The sequence below is a fragment of the Oncorhynchus keta genome, chromosome 19, assembly GCF_023373465.1.
Source record: "Oncorhynchus keta strain PuntledgeMale-10-30-2019 chromosome 19, Oket_V2, whole genome shotgun sequence".
In the NCBI taxonomy this organism is placed as follows: domain Eukaryota; kingdom Metazoa; phylum Chordata; class Actinopteri; order Salmoniformes; family Salmonidae; genus Oncorhynchus; species Oncorhynchus keta.
The window spans coordinates 30,488,957-30,509,694 of record NC_068439.1 but is presented as its reverse complement, the minus strand read 5'-3'; the positions used below and the strand labels follow the sequence as shown (position 1 = coordinate 30,509,694).

Below are 20,738 nucleotides of genomic sequence, written 5' to 3'. Positions count from 1 at the left end.
TCTTTAACCTGACTCCTCCCCTTCATCTACACTGATTGAAGTGGATTTAACAAGTGACAACAATAAGGGATGATAGCTTTCACCTGGATTCACCTGGTCAGTCTATGTCATGGAAAGAGCAGGTGTTCCTAATGTTTTGTGCACTCAGGTTTTAACAGGATTCCTGAGACCTTTTCTGAGATGCTTTGTGGATACAGGCCCAGGAGTCTCTGGGAGCTTTCTACTCCTCAAAGTAACCAATATCGTCTAAACAAAATCTCCAAACAATTGCTGTCAAGACCACACACAAACACACATCTCACCCCACCAAAAATGTGCTGCCAAAACCCCATTTGCAGAACCACACACACACACGCGCACACACACAACACGCGCACACACACACACACACACACACACACACACACACACACACACACACACACACACACACACACACACACACACACACACACACACACACACACACACACACACACACACACACACACACACACACACACACACACAGTACCAAACAACAATCACTGTCAAGACCACACTACCCCATTGACAGAACTCTTCACCAAACGATCTTTGTCAACAGTGGTTGGAGATGACAGCCCCTGAGGCACACACACCCTTCCATATACACACAAACACACACACCGTACACACAAAGTACACACACACATCCAAAACAATCACTGTCAACGGTATGGTCCGGCTGATGTGGCTGTAGGAAATGACAGCTAAGTAGGGAAGGAGGGACAGAGTCCAGCTGTGGAGTGCCTTTGGCTACCGAGAGCTGTCAATCCCGCTGGCAGCAGACAGAAAAGTGAGTGTCCACTGTCATCATTCTCCACACTAGATGCTACCATCACACTGGCAGACAGATGAGACATAGAGGCCGAAATGGCACCCGGCTCCCTATATTGTGCACTACTTTAAACCAGGGCCGATAGGGAATAGGGTGTATTACACAATACAATGTAGGGAATAGGGTGTATTACACAATACAATGTAGGGAATAGGGTGTATTACACAATACAATGTAGGGAATAGGGTGTATTACACAATACAATGTAGGGAATAGGGTGTATTACACAATACAATGTAGGGAATAGGGTGTATTACACAATACAATGTAGGGAATAGGGTGCCATTTCAGATGCAGCCAGAGAATCAGCTGGTGCTGTGTAGCTCCATCAGTCATACATATGGCACATCACCTCTCTCCTGCACAAATTAGCAGCATAGGGTCTATAGAGATATGGCCAAGGTAAACAAGTAATGATTTATATTTTCCCTGTGCTACAGACAGCTATATCGGTCCGCTAATACAGGACTAGTAAAGGCCCAGTGCACTACTTTTGCTGGAGCACCCTCAGCACCCCTACTTCCCGCAGCTATGCTGAGGTCAACTCCACATAGCTCTTAGAAACAAAGGTGCTATCTAGAACCTTAAAGGGTTCTTCATCTGTCCCCAGAAGAGAACCCTTTAAAGGAAATCAACACAGTCTGAGTCACTGTCATTCAACTACACTAATAGAAAAAAGGGTTCCAAAAGGGTGCTTTAGCTGTCCACATAGGTGAACCCCTTTCGGTTCCAGGTAGAACCCTTTCAGATCCAGGTAGAACAATGTGGGTTCCATGTTCTACTTGGAACCAAAAAGCATTCTACCTGGAACCAAAAAGTCTTCTCCTATGGGAACAGCAAAAGCACCTTTTTGGAACCCTTTTTTCTAAGAGTGTAGTTAATTGACAGTGAATCAGACTGTGCTGATAGTGTTGACAGTGCTTAACCCATGTCTATTGCAGCAACTGTACACAGAACAGACCTTTCTAGGTCCAGTAGTTGTTGTTATGGTAGAAAGACGTGGGCAGTGTTTGTATTGGAGAATCTAACTAGTCGTGACACACAACAGCAACACAGCGCTTCAAAGAGCTTATTCCTGGCTCCCATGAAAGCTATTGTTCTGAGAGCAATAAGAATGTCAGTGCACCTGTCCTACGCTCAGGTGTACACACACACACACACACACACACACACACACACACACACACACACACACACACACACGCGCGCGCACACACACACACACACAGACGCACACACATACACACAGACACAAGGCAATGGGAGCTTTTCATCTCACACAGCATCATCAGAGCTTTAAAGATATTGTCGCCTTGAATGATGTCAATCTACACACACCGTTTTCACACTTAGCTGTAATCCAGTAAGACATCAACAGCTTTTTCAATTTTGATTGAGCAGTGCCATGTTTCTTGCTCTGAATTAGTGGGAAAGAAATGTAAAAGACCTATTAGACTAATGCATTTAGTGCCTTTTGAAGATAGTGCTTTGTGACTAATGCTCTGTGTCCATGTCACGTTTCACCAGTGTACCCCATTACCAATTCAAAGGCATGATTTAATCACAGGCCCGAAATCACAACAGAGAAAAGCTCTAGAAGTGTTTTCCCACCCCAGGATACATTCGGGCCCTGGTGGACGTAGCGCAGTAACTAGAGAATAGGCTGTCATTTGGGATGAAGCCTGTAATAACGTTTCACATCACAGCCTCTTTAGTAACCTGCGCTTAATTCCATCATTGTACTGCATTCCCTGGACTGTACATGACAGACTCATGAAGTCAGACCCCAGTTCTGCAAGACGTCTGGGTCCACTTTCTGCCCACCACAGGACTGTGTTAGCCTGTAAAACTAAAACGTATTCTGTGCAGCTAATGCAAGGCCTTAGGTCTCTGGTGAACTAGTCATAAGAGTGAGGTTCACCATCGGAACCACATCCATTACAAAAGCACCCTTTGCCTATGCAGTCTTTCTTCACACGCTGATGTACAGAGCCAAGAAAAGTCTTCACTTTCCGAGCAATTAGTCAGAGGAATTAGTGGAATCAACCCCAAAGCCAATGTGGACAGAGTGGAAACGTGAATTAGACCTGCAAACAGAAGCAGAATCACCACGACGACATGGCACGCAGCGTCTCCACGGCAACAACCAGGGTTCTAACTCGGCTACAGCTGTTCTCATATGCGCTCATCTCACCTCAGCTTCTAAATCTGGACGATCACAAGCTATTTATAGATTACTAGCAGTTAGCAGTGTTGGTGGCCATGGTGATGATGATGATGATGACTTTGTTTGAATATCAACTGTAGTTAAAGTTGTCAAGTTCAGAGAATAATTCTACAGTTTCTGATTTGTTTTTATTACACACAATGAGCAGAGCCAGATTCCTACAGTAAAGCCTTTCTTGTTCTCTCTCGAATGACTTCTCAACATCAATTTGACAATATGACAGTTCTGTATCCAGAGTTGTGGGTATCAACTTTCTTTGTTCACCTATGTTGTGCATGCACACACACACACACACACACACACACACACACACACACACACACACACACACACACACACACACACACACACACACACACACACACACACACACACACACACACACACACACACACACACACACTGAGAGGTTCCCGAGGTTCATTCTGCCCTTCTGATGCCTATCCAGCCAGCACTAACACCTACAGCCAACATTATCAGCCTTGTGTACATAACATTCACCATTTGTGTTTAGGTTGTTTTTTTAACCCCTCGCATGGCAAGCCGTTAGTGTCAAGTCAAGTGACTCATCCTACTGCTGAATGTGTTGATGGAAAAACAAATAGTTTGTTTCTTTATCTGAATTTGGAACGTGTCTCTTACAGTGCAATAACCTCTGTATAATTGCATTTCCATAACTATTATGTAGATAGGCTATAGCAAGATGTATTCATTGGATAATATTTGTAACATGTCAGTGTTATTCAAACATAACAGGCAACTAACCCCTTCCCCATCTGTTGAAACCAGAAAAGCATGAGCCATGGGCTGAGTATGAGCCAGGTCAGGTGGACGGGACTCATTATGACTAAAGTCATCAATACACTCTACAGCCATACATAGCCATGGGCTGAGTATGAGCCAGGTCAGGTGGACGGGACTCATTATGACTCAAGTCATCAATACACTCTACAGCCATACATAGCCATGGGCTGAGTATGAGCCAGGTCAGATGGACTCATTATGACTCAAGTCATCAATACACTCTACAGCCATACATAGCCATGGGCTGAGTATGAGCCAGGTCAGGTGGACTCATTATGACTCAAGTCATCAATACACTCTACAGCCATACATAGCCATGGGCTGAGTATGAGCCAGGTCAGGTGGACTCATTATGACTCAAGTCATCAAAACACTCTACAGCCATACATAGCCATGGGCTGAGTATGAGCCAGGTCAGATGGACTCATTATAACTCAAGTCATCAATACACTCTACAGCCATACATAGCCATGGGCTGAGTATGAGCCAGGTCAGGTGGACTCATTATAACTCAAGTCATCAATACACTCTACAGCCATACATAGCCATGGGCTGAGTATGAGCCAGGTCAGGTGGACTCATTATGACTCAAGTCATCAATACACTCTACAGCCATACATAGCCATGGGCTGAGTATGAGCCAGGTCAGGTGGACTCATTATGACTCAAGTCATCAATACACTCTACAGCCATACATAGCCATGGGCTGAGTATGAGCCAGGTCAGATGGACTCATTATGACTCAAGTCATCAATACACTCTACAGCCATACATAGCCATGGGCTGAGTATGAGCCAGGTCAGGTGGACTCATTATGACTCAAGTCATCAATACACTCTACAGCCATACATAGCCATGGGCTGAGTATGAGCCAGGTCAGGTGGACTCATTATGACTCAAGTCATCAATACACTCTACAGCCATACATAGCCATGGGCTGAGTATGAGCCAGGTCAGATGGACTCATTATAACTCAAGTCATCAATACACTCTACAGTCATACATAGCCATGGGCTGAGTATGAGCCAGGTCAGGTGGACTCATTATAACTCAAGTCATCAATACACTCTACAGCCATACATAGCCATGGGCTGAGTATGAGCCAGGTCAGGTGGACTCATTATGACTCAAGTCATCAATACACTCTACAGCCATACATAGCCATGGGCTGAGTATGAGCCAGGTCAGGTGGACTCATTATAACTCAAGTCATCAATACACTCTACAGCCATACATAGCCATGGGCTGAGTATGAGCCAGGTCAGGTGGACTCATTATGACTCAAGTCATCAATACACTCTACAGCCATACATAGCCATGGGCTGAGTATGAGCCAGGTCAGGTGGACTCATTATAACTCAAGTCATCAATACACTCTACAGCCATACATAGCCATGGGCTGAGTATGAGCCAGGTCAGGTGGACTCATTATGACTCAAGTCATCAATACACTCTACAGCCATACATAGCCATGGGCTGAGTATGAGCCAGGTCAGGTGGACTCATTATAACTCAAGTCATCAATACACTCTACAGCCATACATAGCCATGGGCTGAGTATGAGCCAGGTCAGGTGGACTCATTATGACTCAAGTCATCAATACACTCTACAGCCATACATAGCCATGGGCTGAGTATGAGCCAGGTCAGGTGGACTCATTATGACTCAAGTCATCAATACACTCTACAGCCATACATAGCCATGGGCTGAGTATGAGCCAGGTCAGGTGGACTCATTATAACTCAAGTCATCAATACACTCTACAGCCATACATAGCCATGGGCTGAGTATGAGCCAGGTCAGGTGGACTCATTATAACTCAAGTCATCAATACACTCTACAGCCATACATAGCCATGGGCTGAGTATGAGCCAGGTCAGATGGACTCATTATAACTCAAGTCATCAATACACTCTACAGCCATACATAGCCATGGGCTGATCCACTGATGAAACACTTAGTACAATAATAAATGTATAGGCTGTACATGTAATCTCACTGTACTGGCCCGGGTCCTTTACTACATTAAAGACGGTTCAAAACAAAGTTTTACAAAATAAAAGGATGTTGTGTTCATACTGTTGACCTCTGTTTTCATGAGGCACAGTCCTCCTCGTATCATTTACTTTCCTATGGGATGTCTCAGTCTGCACCTAAGGCAGGGGTGTCAAACAAACAGCCTGCGGGCCGGATCCAGCCCATGAGGGGTTCCAATCAGGCCCGAGGGTGGTTAGAGTAGAAACAAAATAAACAAACTCAACATGCTTTAAAATGACTAAAACCGTTATCTATGGACAATCATTATCATGACCTAGGCCTATGTAATTGCATGCCTTGCTTGTGCGCATGTGAGTGTTTGTAGGCTATGTCACCTTCATTCTCCACGCCTCCACAAGGTGGAATGCATCCCCAGGAATATTTTCTACTTCTTCTGGATTGTAGGAAAACATACGGTACTTTCTGAAAGGCTCATGGGGTTATGACATACTTTATAATGCATTGGTAAGTGGAGCTGCTGTAGCCTCTGTAAAGCAGGCTGTGTTGAACAGGTTTCACTGGACCTTTAACGTGACGTAACGGACGGCTACATTGTCGCTTACATCCATATAAACTCTTTCTGTATGGAACGCATCTCTTACAGTGTAAGTACCATGTAAAAGCAATTGTATATCATTCGTTTCCATACCGACCTATCTAGATACACTTTTTAAACGCACATTTAGAATGTCAACGAAAACGCGTCACAGTGTTTCGATTGTAAACACCAGAACATGTTTATTCGTTGTAACACTGTTTAAACACATGCACACCTTTATACAACACTTAACACTGTGTTGTTTTAACAGGGTGTAAAGCAGTATTTACATATTTCCCAGCATGTCTTTTGTGTGGAATGTGTGAGATGTGCGAGACCCACCCATGACTGTGTTTATTAGTGACACAGACATGATTGTTGCGTTCAATAACTTATATTTCTGAAGCCTTCTTCAAGTGACTGCCTAATTCAATGTATTTCAATTAAAAATAAACCCTTTAATGACCACATATTATATATTTAATGAGGCCTTTAGTTATGGCCTAGTTATCCTCGACATTATGGTCTACAAATCCTGGCTCATGGGCCACATCAGACCTGCAAGTCACAATATGCTGGTTTGTGAAGTGATTAGAGAGAGGATATCCAACAATTTGAATATGTTATAACACACAACTTGCACTCAGAGTGACTGCTATGGTGAAGGACTTAATAAACAAGACTACCTAAACCATCTAAACTGGAACAACTATCTCAGTAACACATACAATATGTCCAACACCTTAAAGATTTTATTGGTGAGGCCTCGCGGGTGGTGCAGTGGTTAAGGGTGCTGTACTGCAGCGCCAGCTGTGCCACCAGAGACTCTGGGTTCGAGCCCAGGCTCTGTCGTAACCAGCCGCGACCGGGAGGTCCGTGGGGCGACGTAAAATTGTCCTCGCGTCGTCCGGGTTAGGGAGGGTTTGGCCGGTAGGGATATCCTTGTCTCATCGCACACCAGCGACTCCTGTGGTGGGCCGGGCTCAGTGCACGCTAACCAAGGTTGCCAGGTGCACAGTGTTTCCTCTGACACATTGGTGCGGCTGGCTTCCGGGTTGGATGCGCGCTGTGTTAAGAAGCGGTGCGGCTTGGTTGGGTTGTGTATCGGAGGACGCATGACTTTAAACCTTCATCTCCCCTGAGCCCGTATGGGAGTTGTAGCGATGAGACAAGATAGTAGCAATTGGATACCATGAAATTGGGGAGAAAACGGGGTAAAAATAAAATAAAAGATTTTGATTAGTTTAGAAAAATTTATACACTCTACATAGCCATGGGCTGAGTATGAGCCAGGTCAGGTGGACTCATTATGACTCAAGTCATCAATACACTCTACAGCCATACATAGCCATGGGCTGAGTATGACTTTAAACTTTACTATACATCTTTGTATAGTATACGATCAATGAATCAATCAATGTGCACGAGGACACAGATACAGTATTAAAATGAACTATTCTAAATATCAATCTGCAACAAAGCATGCTGGGAAATATGATAATGGCCCTCTCCCACATCTTTGAAGTCAGCACAGTCGAGTAACAACAATACCATGCGATTGAAAGATTTCTTGAATCAAATGTCCTGATCAGTTGCGCTGAAATGTGACACTCTGATCTGAATAAAAGGCATCTATTTATAATGACCAAATGCACTCTAAACAGGACTATGGGAAAGTACACACTAGTGTTTAAAATCTGAACACTTTGGAGATTTAGGGGTTCTCCTGGTTGGAAGTTGACTGGAAAAGGTTGACTGTCATATTTCATCTCGCATTGTAAATTCCTGTGTTAAGATGAGAGCAAATTAAATTTAAACACTGACGTTTAGGTTATAAATGTGTCACATGTTTCATGTGTCCACATCATTAAGGAATTATCATGGTCCGCACATGATTAAAAAAAAATTATATAGCTGCACCATTGAGAGCATCACGACTGACTGCATCAACATATGGTATGGCAAATGCTCGGCATCCGACACCAAGGTGCTACAGAGGGTAGTGCGTACGGCCCAATACATCACTTGGGCCGAGCTCCCTGACACCCAGGACCCACATGTTATACAACTCCAGCCATCCAACTCTCTGCTACCACACAGCAAGCGGTACCCATGCACCAAATCTGGAACAGACAGGAGCCTGAACAGCTTCTACCCCCAAGCCATAAGACTGCTAAATAGGTAGTTAAATAGTTCACCAATATCTACACTGACCCGTTTTGCACTCTTTTGACTCATCACATCCGCTGCTGTTACTGTTTATTATCTATCCTGTTGCATAGTCACTTTATCCCTACCTATATGTACATATCTACCTCAATCACCTTGCACCCCTGCACATGGACTCGGTACTGGTACCCCGTGAATATAGCCAATGGTTACTCATTGTGTATTTATTCCTTGTGTTCATATCTATCTATTTTTCTATTATTTCTATTTCTTTTTCCGTCTCCATTGCTGGGAAGGGCCCGTAATTAAACATTCCAATGTTTATCTACACCTGTTGTTTACAATATATATGAAAAATACAATTTGATATGATGGTTATACAGTGTAGGTTATAGCAAGATTGGAATAATATCTGATTCATGGGAGAATGTATGTTTAAACATGTCTGCATTATTCAAACATAACAGGCACCTAACTAACCCCTTCACCATCTGTTGAAACCAGGAAAGCACATATGAGCCAGGGCAGGTAAACTCATTATAACTCAAGCAGAGACAATCTACAGCCAAACATAAACCATGTTAACCAGGTGATAATGCCAGGAGCTGTTCTTTCAGGGCTACAGCACTTATAGCTCATGGGAAAGCACAGTGTCAATATGTCACTGCTGAAAACAGTCGTATTAAATCCACTACTGTAGGCTGTAATTCAATTGTGATTTTGAACATGTATCCTAAATTATATAACCTGACAAACAAACAACGGAAATATGGCCAAACTCTAAAGGGATCGTTTCACATTCAAATGGACAAATAAACCAATAGACCTGAACAGTCCATCATACATGTAGCTACAACTCTAAAAGCACATTCAAATGCATGCTCTTTTAGTGTTGTTAGCTGCTGTAACATACACAATACAATGGAAGCATACTATGGTCATGTTCACTCTCCAGTAGTCATTTAAGTGTTGCTAGGCACATCTGAAGACATGCCTAGTGCCTTAGTTTCCTTTGCACCGTTATGTGCCCGTGTTGAATAATATCATGTATAGATGGTGTCCATAATGTAGAAGGTGCCCCCCCCACCTCTCTGCTTCAGAGAGGATGGGTTAAATGCCCCTTTCCTTAATGTAGGTCTAAAGCCCACCCACTCTGGTCTTTGATGCAGTTTAATCAGAAGTTGTTTGGGGGAAATGAATATTGGTTGTTATCTCCAAAACAGAAACGTTTCAGGAATTGGAAAACAATGTATATATTTCCCCATGAACGAAAATACAATTATGAAACTTCAGATGCTATTTTGAAAAGATGTTCTTGGTCCTAGAGTCGTGAAATGTTCCGAGTACATTGAGGGGAGTTACTCCTTTCAATAAATGTTTTTAGAAAATGTATTTGCAAGGTTTACATCAGACAGCAACGTATTTCAAAAACAAATAATAAAACATTCCCTCTTAATTTTCGAGTAATGTAGGCCTAAAAAGGGTTCATGTCTTCGTGTTACGGGTCCCTATGTTACCCAGGTCTGATTGACAGGTTAAATATGTTATTAAATATTCTAACATAAATGTCTCTGTACGTCCATGAAGTCATGTAGGCCTACCAGTGTACTAAATGTGAACCTTTAGTACAGAAACATTGCGTGTAACGCTGTGTGCCTACTCTATGTGTAGAAACAATGCTGTGTGCCTCCTCTCTGTGTAGAAACAATGCTGTGTGCCTCCTCTCTGTGTAGAAACAATGCTGTGTGCCTCCTCTCTGTGTAGAAACAACACTGTGTGCCTCCTCTCTGTGTAGAAACAACGCTGTGTGCCTCCTCTCTGTGTAGAAACAATGCTGTATGCCTCCTCTCTGTGTAGAAACAACACTGTGTGCCTCCTCTCTGTGTAGAAACAATGCTGTGTGCCTCCTCTCTGTGTAGAAACAATGCTGTGTGCCTCCTCTCTGTGTAGAAACAATGCTGTGTGCCTCCTCTCTGTGTAGAAACAATGCTGTGTGCCTCCTCTCTGTGTAGAAACAATGCTGTGTGCCTCCTCTGTGTAGAAACAACGCTGTGTGCCTCCTCTCTGTGTAGAAACAATGCTGTGTGCCTCCTCTCTGTGTAGAAACAACGCTATGTGCCTCCTCTCTGTGTAGAAACAATGCTGTGTATGCCTCCTCTCTGTGTAGAAACAATGCTGTGTGCCTCCTCTCTGTGTAGAAACAATGCTGTGTGCCTCCTCTCTGTGTAGAAACAATGCTCTCTAATCTACTGCCTGTATTTTTCTGGTCCTTCACAACGACCATTGTGATTTTGTCTTGTTTTATAGAAATGCTGATTCACCTTAAAAACGATTGTTTGCTTAAAGATATTTCCATATTATGGCGGAGATCAAATCCAGCTAGACCTTTCACTGTAATGTTGGCAATACCACTTCAATCAAGAAACTAGCATGTTCATTGAGGACCTAAGATAAATAAAGGCCATGCAAAGGACAACATTAAAGGCACCAGGCTACTCTGAATATGTGCTAAAGTTGTAGGCCTATAGCCTACAGTACGCCTGTTGACTCCGTTGGTATTTTCTACACGTATATCTTATAGCATATATACTTAACATCTGTTTTTGTATGTTTTCTTCTATCAAAGTGGATATACCTCAGGATACAATTCGTTGGAGGACAAGGATCTGATCGTTTGGCCGAGAAACGGTTATGGGCGTTTTATTCGGCCTGCTTGGAATAATATGTATGGCCAGCTGGTGTATGGCCAGCTGCAGATCATCCCTCATGATGTGGTTGTTGGCAGCGCAGCTCACAGGAGCTAGAGGAGCTGTCCTTTCAGCACCAGGTGCAGCGCAGCTCACAGGAGCTAGTGGAGCTGTCCTTTCAGCACCAGGTGCAGCGCAGCTCACAGGAGCTAGAGGAGCTGTCCTTTCAGCACCATGTGCAGCGCAGCTCATGTTCAAGCTGCAGCAACAGCTGATGGAACGCACTTCAGTTAAGGTTACATGCACACAATCATAGGAAGATGGGTTTTTTTGGGGGGGAGGGGGGGGTGGACTAGTATAGGCCCAGCGCACTACTTTTGTGAAATAACTGTTTTATTATTTTTTAAGTAAGATAATTTGTATTATTTTTTTTTCAAGGAGTGCTGCAGCACCCTCAGCACCGCTACTTCCCCGTCAATGCACACAATAATGCCATTATTATTGCCTGTCAGGTTAATATAATATTTTGTTTAAAACGTTTACACACTTTGCAAAAAGAATGATTTCCCCAATAATCCTGTTTACATGGACACATCTGAAAGCAGGCTACTGATGAGACATGTGATAATTGCAGAACATCGCCAAACAATACAAACGTTCTACCACAGTGACCATGTTATTTTTGCAAAGACTATTTGATTCTGAGTTCAGACATATAATGTTTGTATGTGAAAACTACTTATAAGATGAATACTTTTCCGAACTCATTTAACTCACTTAATGGTGCTTGCACATGCGCAGATCAAATTGACCGCTGGGACCTCGATTAACCTGTTTACATATCATAATAATTGGAAAGATTGCTCAGAAAACCAGGTGTTTTAATCGGTGTATGCTTACTTCGATTATGACCTTACACTGATTAAGATAAGCAGAGTAAGGTGTTTACACACAGCACATGCCTAATGCAATATTCGGCCTTCTGCCATAATCACTTTAATGTCGAGAGTTTAGTGTGAATGTAAACATATTGATGCCTCCACAGTTTTTTAGATAGTGTTGACATGTTATCAATCACAGCCTTTTGTAACCTACCACTTTCATGGTCTGCCATTAAATCATGGATTAAAACATGTTGTCTACAGGGGTAACCAATGCAGATGCAGCAACAGTCGTGCAGTTGAAATCATTGTACATGTAGGCTTATGATTATTTGGTTTCCAAAAATGTGGTCAAGCCTATCTCAGTGGCGTGGTAGGCCACTCCTACTTTGATGGTGCATTGTGGTACTCGAGGGAATGGTTGCATACATAGTAGCCTAGAGGACTGCTTTTCGTGTAGGCTATTGATCTTTTCTCATTAAATTGATGAGCTGCTGAAAACTATAATGGAAATTGGCAGTTTATCTAGATAGACAGACACATTATGTTGTTGCTACTGATTGCAGTGATGCCTTTTTTCCCCCCAAATCTATAAAGTTGATGTGCAGAAACATTGTACACAGGTGGCATTTTACTGTTATTGCGTCATCATTTGGTTTCGCCTGTTAACATACCGGAGTTATTTAGCGAAAACCACATTTTACCTACTTTTCTAAAACAATTGATGTTGCATAAGGGACAGGTTTTAAGGGTTAATACCGGGTAGTGGGTATAGACTACCTGTTGCTGGACTAAGTTTAGTGAAACACATCTCTGCATAATGCTGTGTTGACTTTAATTCGTTGTGCTATATAGTGTTGTAAGTGATATAGTAACTATTTAAATTGTAGCCTACTAACCACCTAACATCCACGGCCCATGACTGTGATTAGGCTGTAATCTACACTTTAAATCTCCGCATGAATGACATTATATTGACATAGTGGCTGTGCGTAATGCTGGTACGCAATTAAATTTCCATGGACTATAGACTGCAGACTCACCTATGGTGGTGATGACTGTGATGGCAAAGTAAAAAGATCCCGCAAATTTCCACTGAACTCCGGCCCTGTGGGGCTCGGCCTCCATAATGATGGTCTCCAGTTTGCGGTAGTCGTCCTCGCTAATGTTGTATTTCCCTTGGAGACGCTTCTCCTCTGCCTCCAGCTGTTCTTTCTCCCGCATCTCGAAGTCTGACTCCAGGGCATCGAACACTGCGGCCCCGACCAGCAGGTACGTGAACGTGCAGATGATCAGGGACAAGGTCCGCACGTTCTGCCGCTTCATGACCACCAGGAACCGGCGAGTGAGGGGCTCATGTCCCCTCCGATCCCCCGGGAAGGCTGCGCAGCAATCGGGAAAGCGTTGGCAGCGGCTGAAAGAGGAGGGACAGACTGGCGCGTGTTGGTGACTGTGGGTGCGGTGGACAGAAGAGCAGTAGTGGAGACTGCTATGTGTGTGATCCCTGTAACAGGTCCTAAAATCCTGCTCCGGGTTCGCAGAGAGACACAGAAGACTGCTCGATCGCCGGGACCACGAGCCCTGCAGCCTAGACACTCTGCGCAAAACCTGCCCAAACCAAGTCCTCCAAGCGCGTAGTGCCATCAACAAGCAGCTGCTAGATTCCTCTGTTGTCTTCTTATCGAAAAGTCAACGTTTTTTTTACGAATTCAATTTAAAACATATGGCAAAAATAAAGTTCGATTATTTTTGATGTGAATCTGTAAATGCTTGATGCGGTATTTGCTCTTCTGTCCAAATCTTCCTGGAAGATTTAAAGAGAAATGAACCGATCCAAAAGAGGTTGGATGCGGGTGAACCATAGGCTATTTTCGCATTTGCTCCCAGTAAGTTTCAGTAAGCAGCAACCTGTTCATCTCGCTTCCTCATCTTAAGTGTCAGGCTATTTTTAACAACGAACCATACCCCCATTTGTACATAATCAATTGACTGTGGAATCCAGAAATACAGCTCAGAAATATAAGACATCGCCAGAAGTCATTTCCATTTGATTCACAATGTGTTGTGCTGAGTCCTCGATAAAATACACGAGGAGAGGAACACACAGCGCAGGATCTGGGAGAAAAAAAGTATACTCACTCACTTGATTCGCGCTCTGGGGATCTAAACCCAGGCAAAACTCAACAAAGATCTAACACTGTGCACAGCGTCATTCCTGTCCATTGCGGAATTATTCACTACCGATTCCTTTCCTCATATCGGATCATATTGCCATGAATTATGGTAAAGATAAAACTATCCCAAAACGGTGACTGGAAGGGACACTCGTCATCAATAAATATACATTAACTACATGTTTCATTTCAAATGTTCCCTTCTTAGAATAGTGCCGTGGGGTTCTGCCTCAGGACAAACGTGCATTGTCACTGTATAACCTTCTCTAGAAACCCGGAGCAGGCAAACCCGAAATACCGGTATAGCCTGGTGCATGTCTCCTGTTAGGCGCGTGGTGACTACCGGCTCAGCTGCGCCCACCAAGAGCTCTCCAGGCCGGAGCTGATTTCTCCGCGGGCTTCCAATTAACTGGAGTTAAATTAGAAAAAGTTTCGGGTTTTCCTCGTTAGTAGAAGTTACTCGAGGCCATCAATTAACGCTAGAGAAAGAGAAGCACTTTGATGATGAGGCTGAACACTGCGTGTCCTCACAAGCTACGGATGCTGAGTGTGTGGAATCTCCTGTCAGAAGTGTGGCAGGCTATTTAATTTAAGAGACCGTTGAGATCTGATTCTCCATCTATTGTAATTTTAGGACGTTCTATTTTAAGACATTCTAATTGTTGAACATGTTTACTTAAAGCCGACTTCCTCCCGAGGGGCATCTCTTAATACACCCCCCTCTCCCAGGTCACCCCTTCTCCTCACACCCCTCCTGCAGCGACCACTCCCACTCATTATCAACACGAGATTACTTCCAAACACATTACCAACTCACATACAGTGCCTTCGGAAAGTATTAAGACACCTGGACTTTTGTTACGTTACAGCCGTATACCTTTTTCTCTCGTCAATCTACACACAATGCCACATAATGACAAAGCGAAAATAGGTTTTTAGAAATGTTATCAAATGTATTTCAATAAAAAACAAAACAGCTTATTTACATAAGTATTCAGACCCATTGCTATGAGACTCGAAATTGAGCTCAGGTGGCATCCTGTTTCCATTGATCAACCTTGAGATGTTTCTACAACTTGATTGGAGTCCACCTGTGGTAAATTCAATTATTTGGACATGATTTGGAAAGGCACACCGGTCTATATTTTTTTATATAGTAGTCCAACGCTCTAACCACGAGGCCACGCTGCCGCCCCTAAAATATAAGGTCCCACAGTTGACAGTACATGTTAAAGCAAAAACCAAGCCATGAGGTCGAAGGAATTGTCCGTAGAACTCTGAGACAGGATTGTGTCGAGGCACAGTCTTGGGGAGGGGTACCAAAACTTTGATGCAGCATTGAAGGTCCCCAAGAACACAATGGCCTGGTCAGTGAGGTGACCGGGAGACTAGTCAGGATCGAGAGAAAGATTAACGGAACAAAGTACAGAGAGAGATCCTCGATGAAAATCTGCTCCGGAGGGCTCAGGACCTCAGACTTGGGCGAAAGTTCACCTTCCAACAGGACAATGACCCTAAGCATATAGCCATCCAACCTGACAGAGCTTGAGAGGATCTGCAGAGAAGAATGAGAGAAACTCCCCTAATACAGGTATGCCAAGCTTGTAGCGTCATAATCAAGAAGACTAGAGGCTGTAATCACTGCCAAAAATGCTTCAACAAAGTACTGAGTAAAGGGTCTGAATACTTATGTAAATGACATATTTCAGTTTTTTCTTTTTAATAAAGGTGCACTAATGTCAAAACTGTTTTTGCTTTGTCATTATGTGGTATTGGTGTAGATTTATGAGGGGGGAAAGTAATTTAATCAATTTTAGAATAAGGCTGTAACGTAACAAAATGTGGAAAAGGTCAATGGGTCTGAATAGTTTCCGAATGCACTGAATGATTAGTCTGCTAGCCAGGCTAGCCTAACACCAATGAAACGTTAAATCACTGTATCCAGTAGCTGCTGTCCATGGTGCTAGTTTACAGGCTCGCATGCATGTGCACTGCACTGGAAGGACTGGGGAGTACTGTGTCGCACGCAGTACAAGAATGTTATTTATTTTTTATTTAACCTTTATTTAACCAGGAAGGGCTCATTGAGATTAAAATCTCTTTTTTCAAGAGCGCCTTGGCCAAGATAGGCAGCACCAAGTCATTACAAAACAATTACAGACAGACAACATGAAAAACTACAAGTAATCTAGCAAAAACCATTGAATTCACAAGAGTATAAAACAGCAAATTAAAAACATTGACAGGTCAGGGAATCAGCCTCAAAATCCTTCATCAGTGATTTAAAAACACCAATCGGGACAAGTTCTTCCAGTTTAAAAGTATTTTTGTAAGGTGTTCTAAGACAATGGCGCAGAGTACATAACAGCCCTTTTACCAAATTCAGTTTGGACATTTGGAATAGTTAGCAGGATAAAGTCCAGCGAACGAAGAGAGTACCTACCACATTTCTGAACAATAAAAATGCACAAATAAAAAGGTAGTAAACCCAAAATGGCTTTGTAAATAAAAGTATACCAGTGCCTGAGCCTACGAGTGACTAGAGAAGGCCAGCCAACCCTGGTATACAAAGTGCAGTGGTGCATAAGGGTTTTGCAGTTTAAAATAAACCTCAAAGTGCCATGGTAAAGAGTGTCAATTGATCTCAAACACTGAGCGGAAGCATTCATATATAAAATATCCCCATACTCTAGTAAAGGCATCAATGTAGCTGACACTAGCCTCCTTCTGGCTTCAAAAGAAAAACAGGCTTAAATTGTTTTGTAAGTTGTTGAATATGCAATTTAAAAGAGAGGCCGTCATCAATTAAGATTCCAAGATATTTATATGAGGTTACAACCTCAATCTCCTTGCCCTGACAGGTAGTAATAGGTGAAAGGTTCAGAGGTCTATTTCTTGCATTAGAAAACACCATTAGTTTAGTTTTGTCAGTATTGAGGATAAGCTTCAATTGACAAGGTATGTTGAACAGTATAAAAAGCAGTTTGCATGTTCTGGAAAGCATTTGTAAGAGATGAGGCACAACAGTAAATAACAGTATCATCAGCATAAAAATGAAGTTGTACATTTTGGACATTTTTGTCTAAATAATTTATATAAATAGTGAATAAGAGAGGACCAAGTACAGAGCCTTGGGGCACACCATTCAAGATAGACAATTTAACAGACATAAGCCCATCAAATTGAGTGCACTGAGTTCTATCAGACAGATAGTTAGCAAACCATGCAACTGCATGCTCCGAAAGACCTACACTCGACAATCTCTGCCTTAGTATAACATGATCAACTGTATCAAAAGCCTTAAAGAGATCAATAGAAAGTGAGACACCGTGCTGTTTTTGCCAATGGCTTCAGTGACATAATTTAAAACCTTCATGGCTGCTGTAATTGTGCTATGCTTCTTCCTGAAGCCCAATTGGTACATTGATAAAATAGAGCTAGTAAATAAAAACTCTTTAAGCTGTTCACTTACAAGGGTTTCAAGTATTTTCACCAGGGGTGACAACCAGAGAGAGCAAAAAGCTCTCCCTGGTTCATCCACACAGGGTTGTACAGAGACAGAGGACACTGAATCAAACAGCCTACCAGATGATACAAAGTGCTCATTGAAACAATTCAGCGTTTCAGTTTTGTCATATACAGCAACAAAGTCCTTCAAAACACATGAAGGTAATTAATTGACATTACTGTTACCAGACATAGATTGAATAGCCTTCCAAAACTTTCTAGGGTCATTCAGGTTATCGGTGGTAACAGACAGAAAATATACAGACTTGGCCTTGCTGAGAAGAAAAGAACACTTGTTTCGTAACTGCCTAAAAATAAGCCATTCAGCATCAGAACATGATTTCCTTGCTTTAGCCCAGGCTAGATTACGGTCGTGAATAATACAAGACAGCTCAGAAGAAAAACATGGATTATCCCGCCCTTTAACCCTGAACCTGCGGAATGGGACATGTTTGTTTACTATTTGGGAAAAAAACATCATGAATGAATTTCCAGGCAGTTTCAACGTCGGGGATAAGCTCAATCTTGCTCCAGTCAAAATAAAACACATAATGAAAGAAAACCTGCTCATTAAAACACTTCAAATTTCTCTTATGAACAAAACGTGGGTTTGTCTTTGTAACCTTAGTATTTCTAACAGCAACAACAGCACAATGGTCACTTAAATCATTACAAAAAAAAACCAACCGCAGAATATTTATGTGGAACATTTGTCAATATCAAATGAATCAGGGTAGATTTATCTGGGCATTTTAGATTTGGGTGAGTGGTTGAGTTAATCAACTGGGTAAGATTCATAGAATTCCAAAACATTTTTAAATCATCAGACACCGGCTTTAACCATCACCAGTTGAGATCACCAATCAAGATCATTTCACTGTCAAGAAGTTTAGACATAAGGTGCGTCAAAGAAGAAAATGCATCACCGAGAGCAGAGGGGGGTCTATAACAGCCAATCACAGCCATAGAGAGTAGAGGGGGGTCTATAACAGCCAATCACAGTTATAGAGAGGCCCTTTGAAACCTTAATATTCAAAGCAAGAAATTCCAACTGTTTACAAATAGTTTCAGACTTTGCCACACTTACATTGAATTTAGATTTGACATATATAGCCACACCCCTACCTTTTTTAACCCGATCAGTGCGATAAACATTGTAACCACATATACAAATATCCTTATCAAAAACAGACTTGCTGAGCCAGGTTTCAGAAAACACAATTACATCAGCATCAGTTGATTTAGCCCAAATCCTAACCCCATCAATTTTTGACAACAGGCTGCGTACATTTAAATGAAAAATACCAAAACCAGATCTTGATTTAAAATCAGGGTTAGGTTGCACGTTACCTGATATCAACAAAAGAAGAATAACTAGGCACCTCTGTTTAATAACTTGGCACGGATTCTCTTTTTTAAGAGAATGCATCTGTCTATTGAGATGGGTGTTCAAAGGAACCGTATCTGAGGATAATATTCCTCAGGTGTCAATTCCTCCAGTTCTTTAATGTAATTCAATATGATAAATGTCTATATTGCCACGATTGTGTAATGCACAACACAAATATTGTAACAACATTGCAGAATTCTGCATAAATTAATGGACTTTTAACATGGCGAACTGATCATTCTAAGGGGTAGATGTGCCCATCGACCCATGCCTCTCACAAACTCCTCTTTATCCAACAAAATAGATGACTAAACCTGTATATGATTTAAAACTGTGGAAATCTTTTCAATATTAATGATCTTCAGGGTGTACACAGGATCACAGTTTTTACATATTCTCAGGGTCAATATTTTGGCATATTTTTGTCGTTGTTGCTATATTCTGGGCTGATGTCAGTTTTATTTGTATGGAGGACATAACTCAGCACGCACCCAACCCGCTCACTCTAATCAAGGGCATGTCGTGCCAATCCTTCAATAGACTCTGACTCTATAATTTAGTCTTTTGACTCTTGAGGGAAGTGTGAACTTAAAATCCCCTTGAACTTTACAATAGCATACTTGAAAATGCTCAACTGTCAGTTTTCTGCCTTCTACTTCCCCCACCACAGATACGATGTCATAACCCCAAAGGCCTCCTCTTCACAGCTGGTATTTAAGACACTCCCTCCTCATTTCCCCATTTGACCTTTAAACCCTTTGGGCCATTCGTCTATGCCAACTAGGGTAACTATGGTGACCCAAAGGGTTCATAGGGAAAACGCATCCCTAAGGAAGGCTCACATTAGCTAATTTTAACCATGCCTAATTGGAAAACAAAACCTTTTGTCCTCTCTGAGAAGGGTCATACTGGCTATTAGTCTATAACAGGTGGCCAACCCTCCTCCTGGAGAGATATTGGGTATGCAGGGGTTTGATCTAGCCCTTCTCCAACACATAGCTCCCCAGGAAGAGAGTGACTGGCCACCCCCTGGTTTATTTCTACCATCGTTTGAGACTTGCTGGCATGAAAACGATCAATGAGTATCTCCAAGTTTATTAAGTGAAGTTCCCTTTACAGTGTAATTAGCCCAGAGTGCTTTCTATTGTAAGTTACTGATGGGTAGCACAGAAGGAGCTGATCATGGACTATAGGAGACAGCAGAGAGAGCACGCCATCCACCTTTTCAGGGCTGCAGGGGAGAGGGTCAAAAGCATCAAGTTCCTCGGCCTGCGCATCACTGACAACCTGAAATGGTCCTTTCACGCAGACAGTGTGGTGAAGAAGGAGCATCAGCTTCTCTTCAACCTCAGGAGGCTGAAGAAATTGGTCTTGGCCCTCACAAACTTCTACAGATGCACCATTGAGAGCCTCCTGTCGGGCTGTATCACCACCGGGTACAGCAATTGCACCATTCGGGAACCG

At 42.5% G+C, this 20,738-nt stretch overlaps 1 protein-coding gene across 1 annotated transcript in view; it reads right to left on the bottom strand.

Moving 5' to 3' along the window:
* LOC118398053 (potassium channel subfamily K member 9-like) overlaps window positions 1–14,571 on the bottom strand; it is a 52,019-nt gene extending 37,448 nt beyond the window's left edge. The window contains exon 1 of the mRNA XM_035793032.2: window positions 13,247–14,571. Coding sequence (XP_035648925.1) covers window positions 13,247–13,847 — 601 coding nt within the window. The 5' untranslated portion in view covers window positions 13,848–14,571. The remainder of the gene's footprint in view (window positions 1–13,246) is intronic.
* Window positions 14,572–20,738: the final 6,167 nt, after the last annotated feature.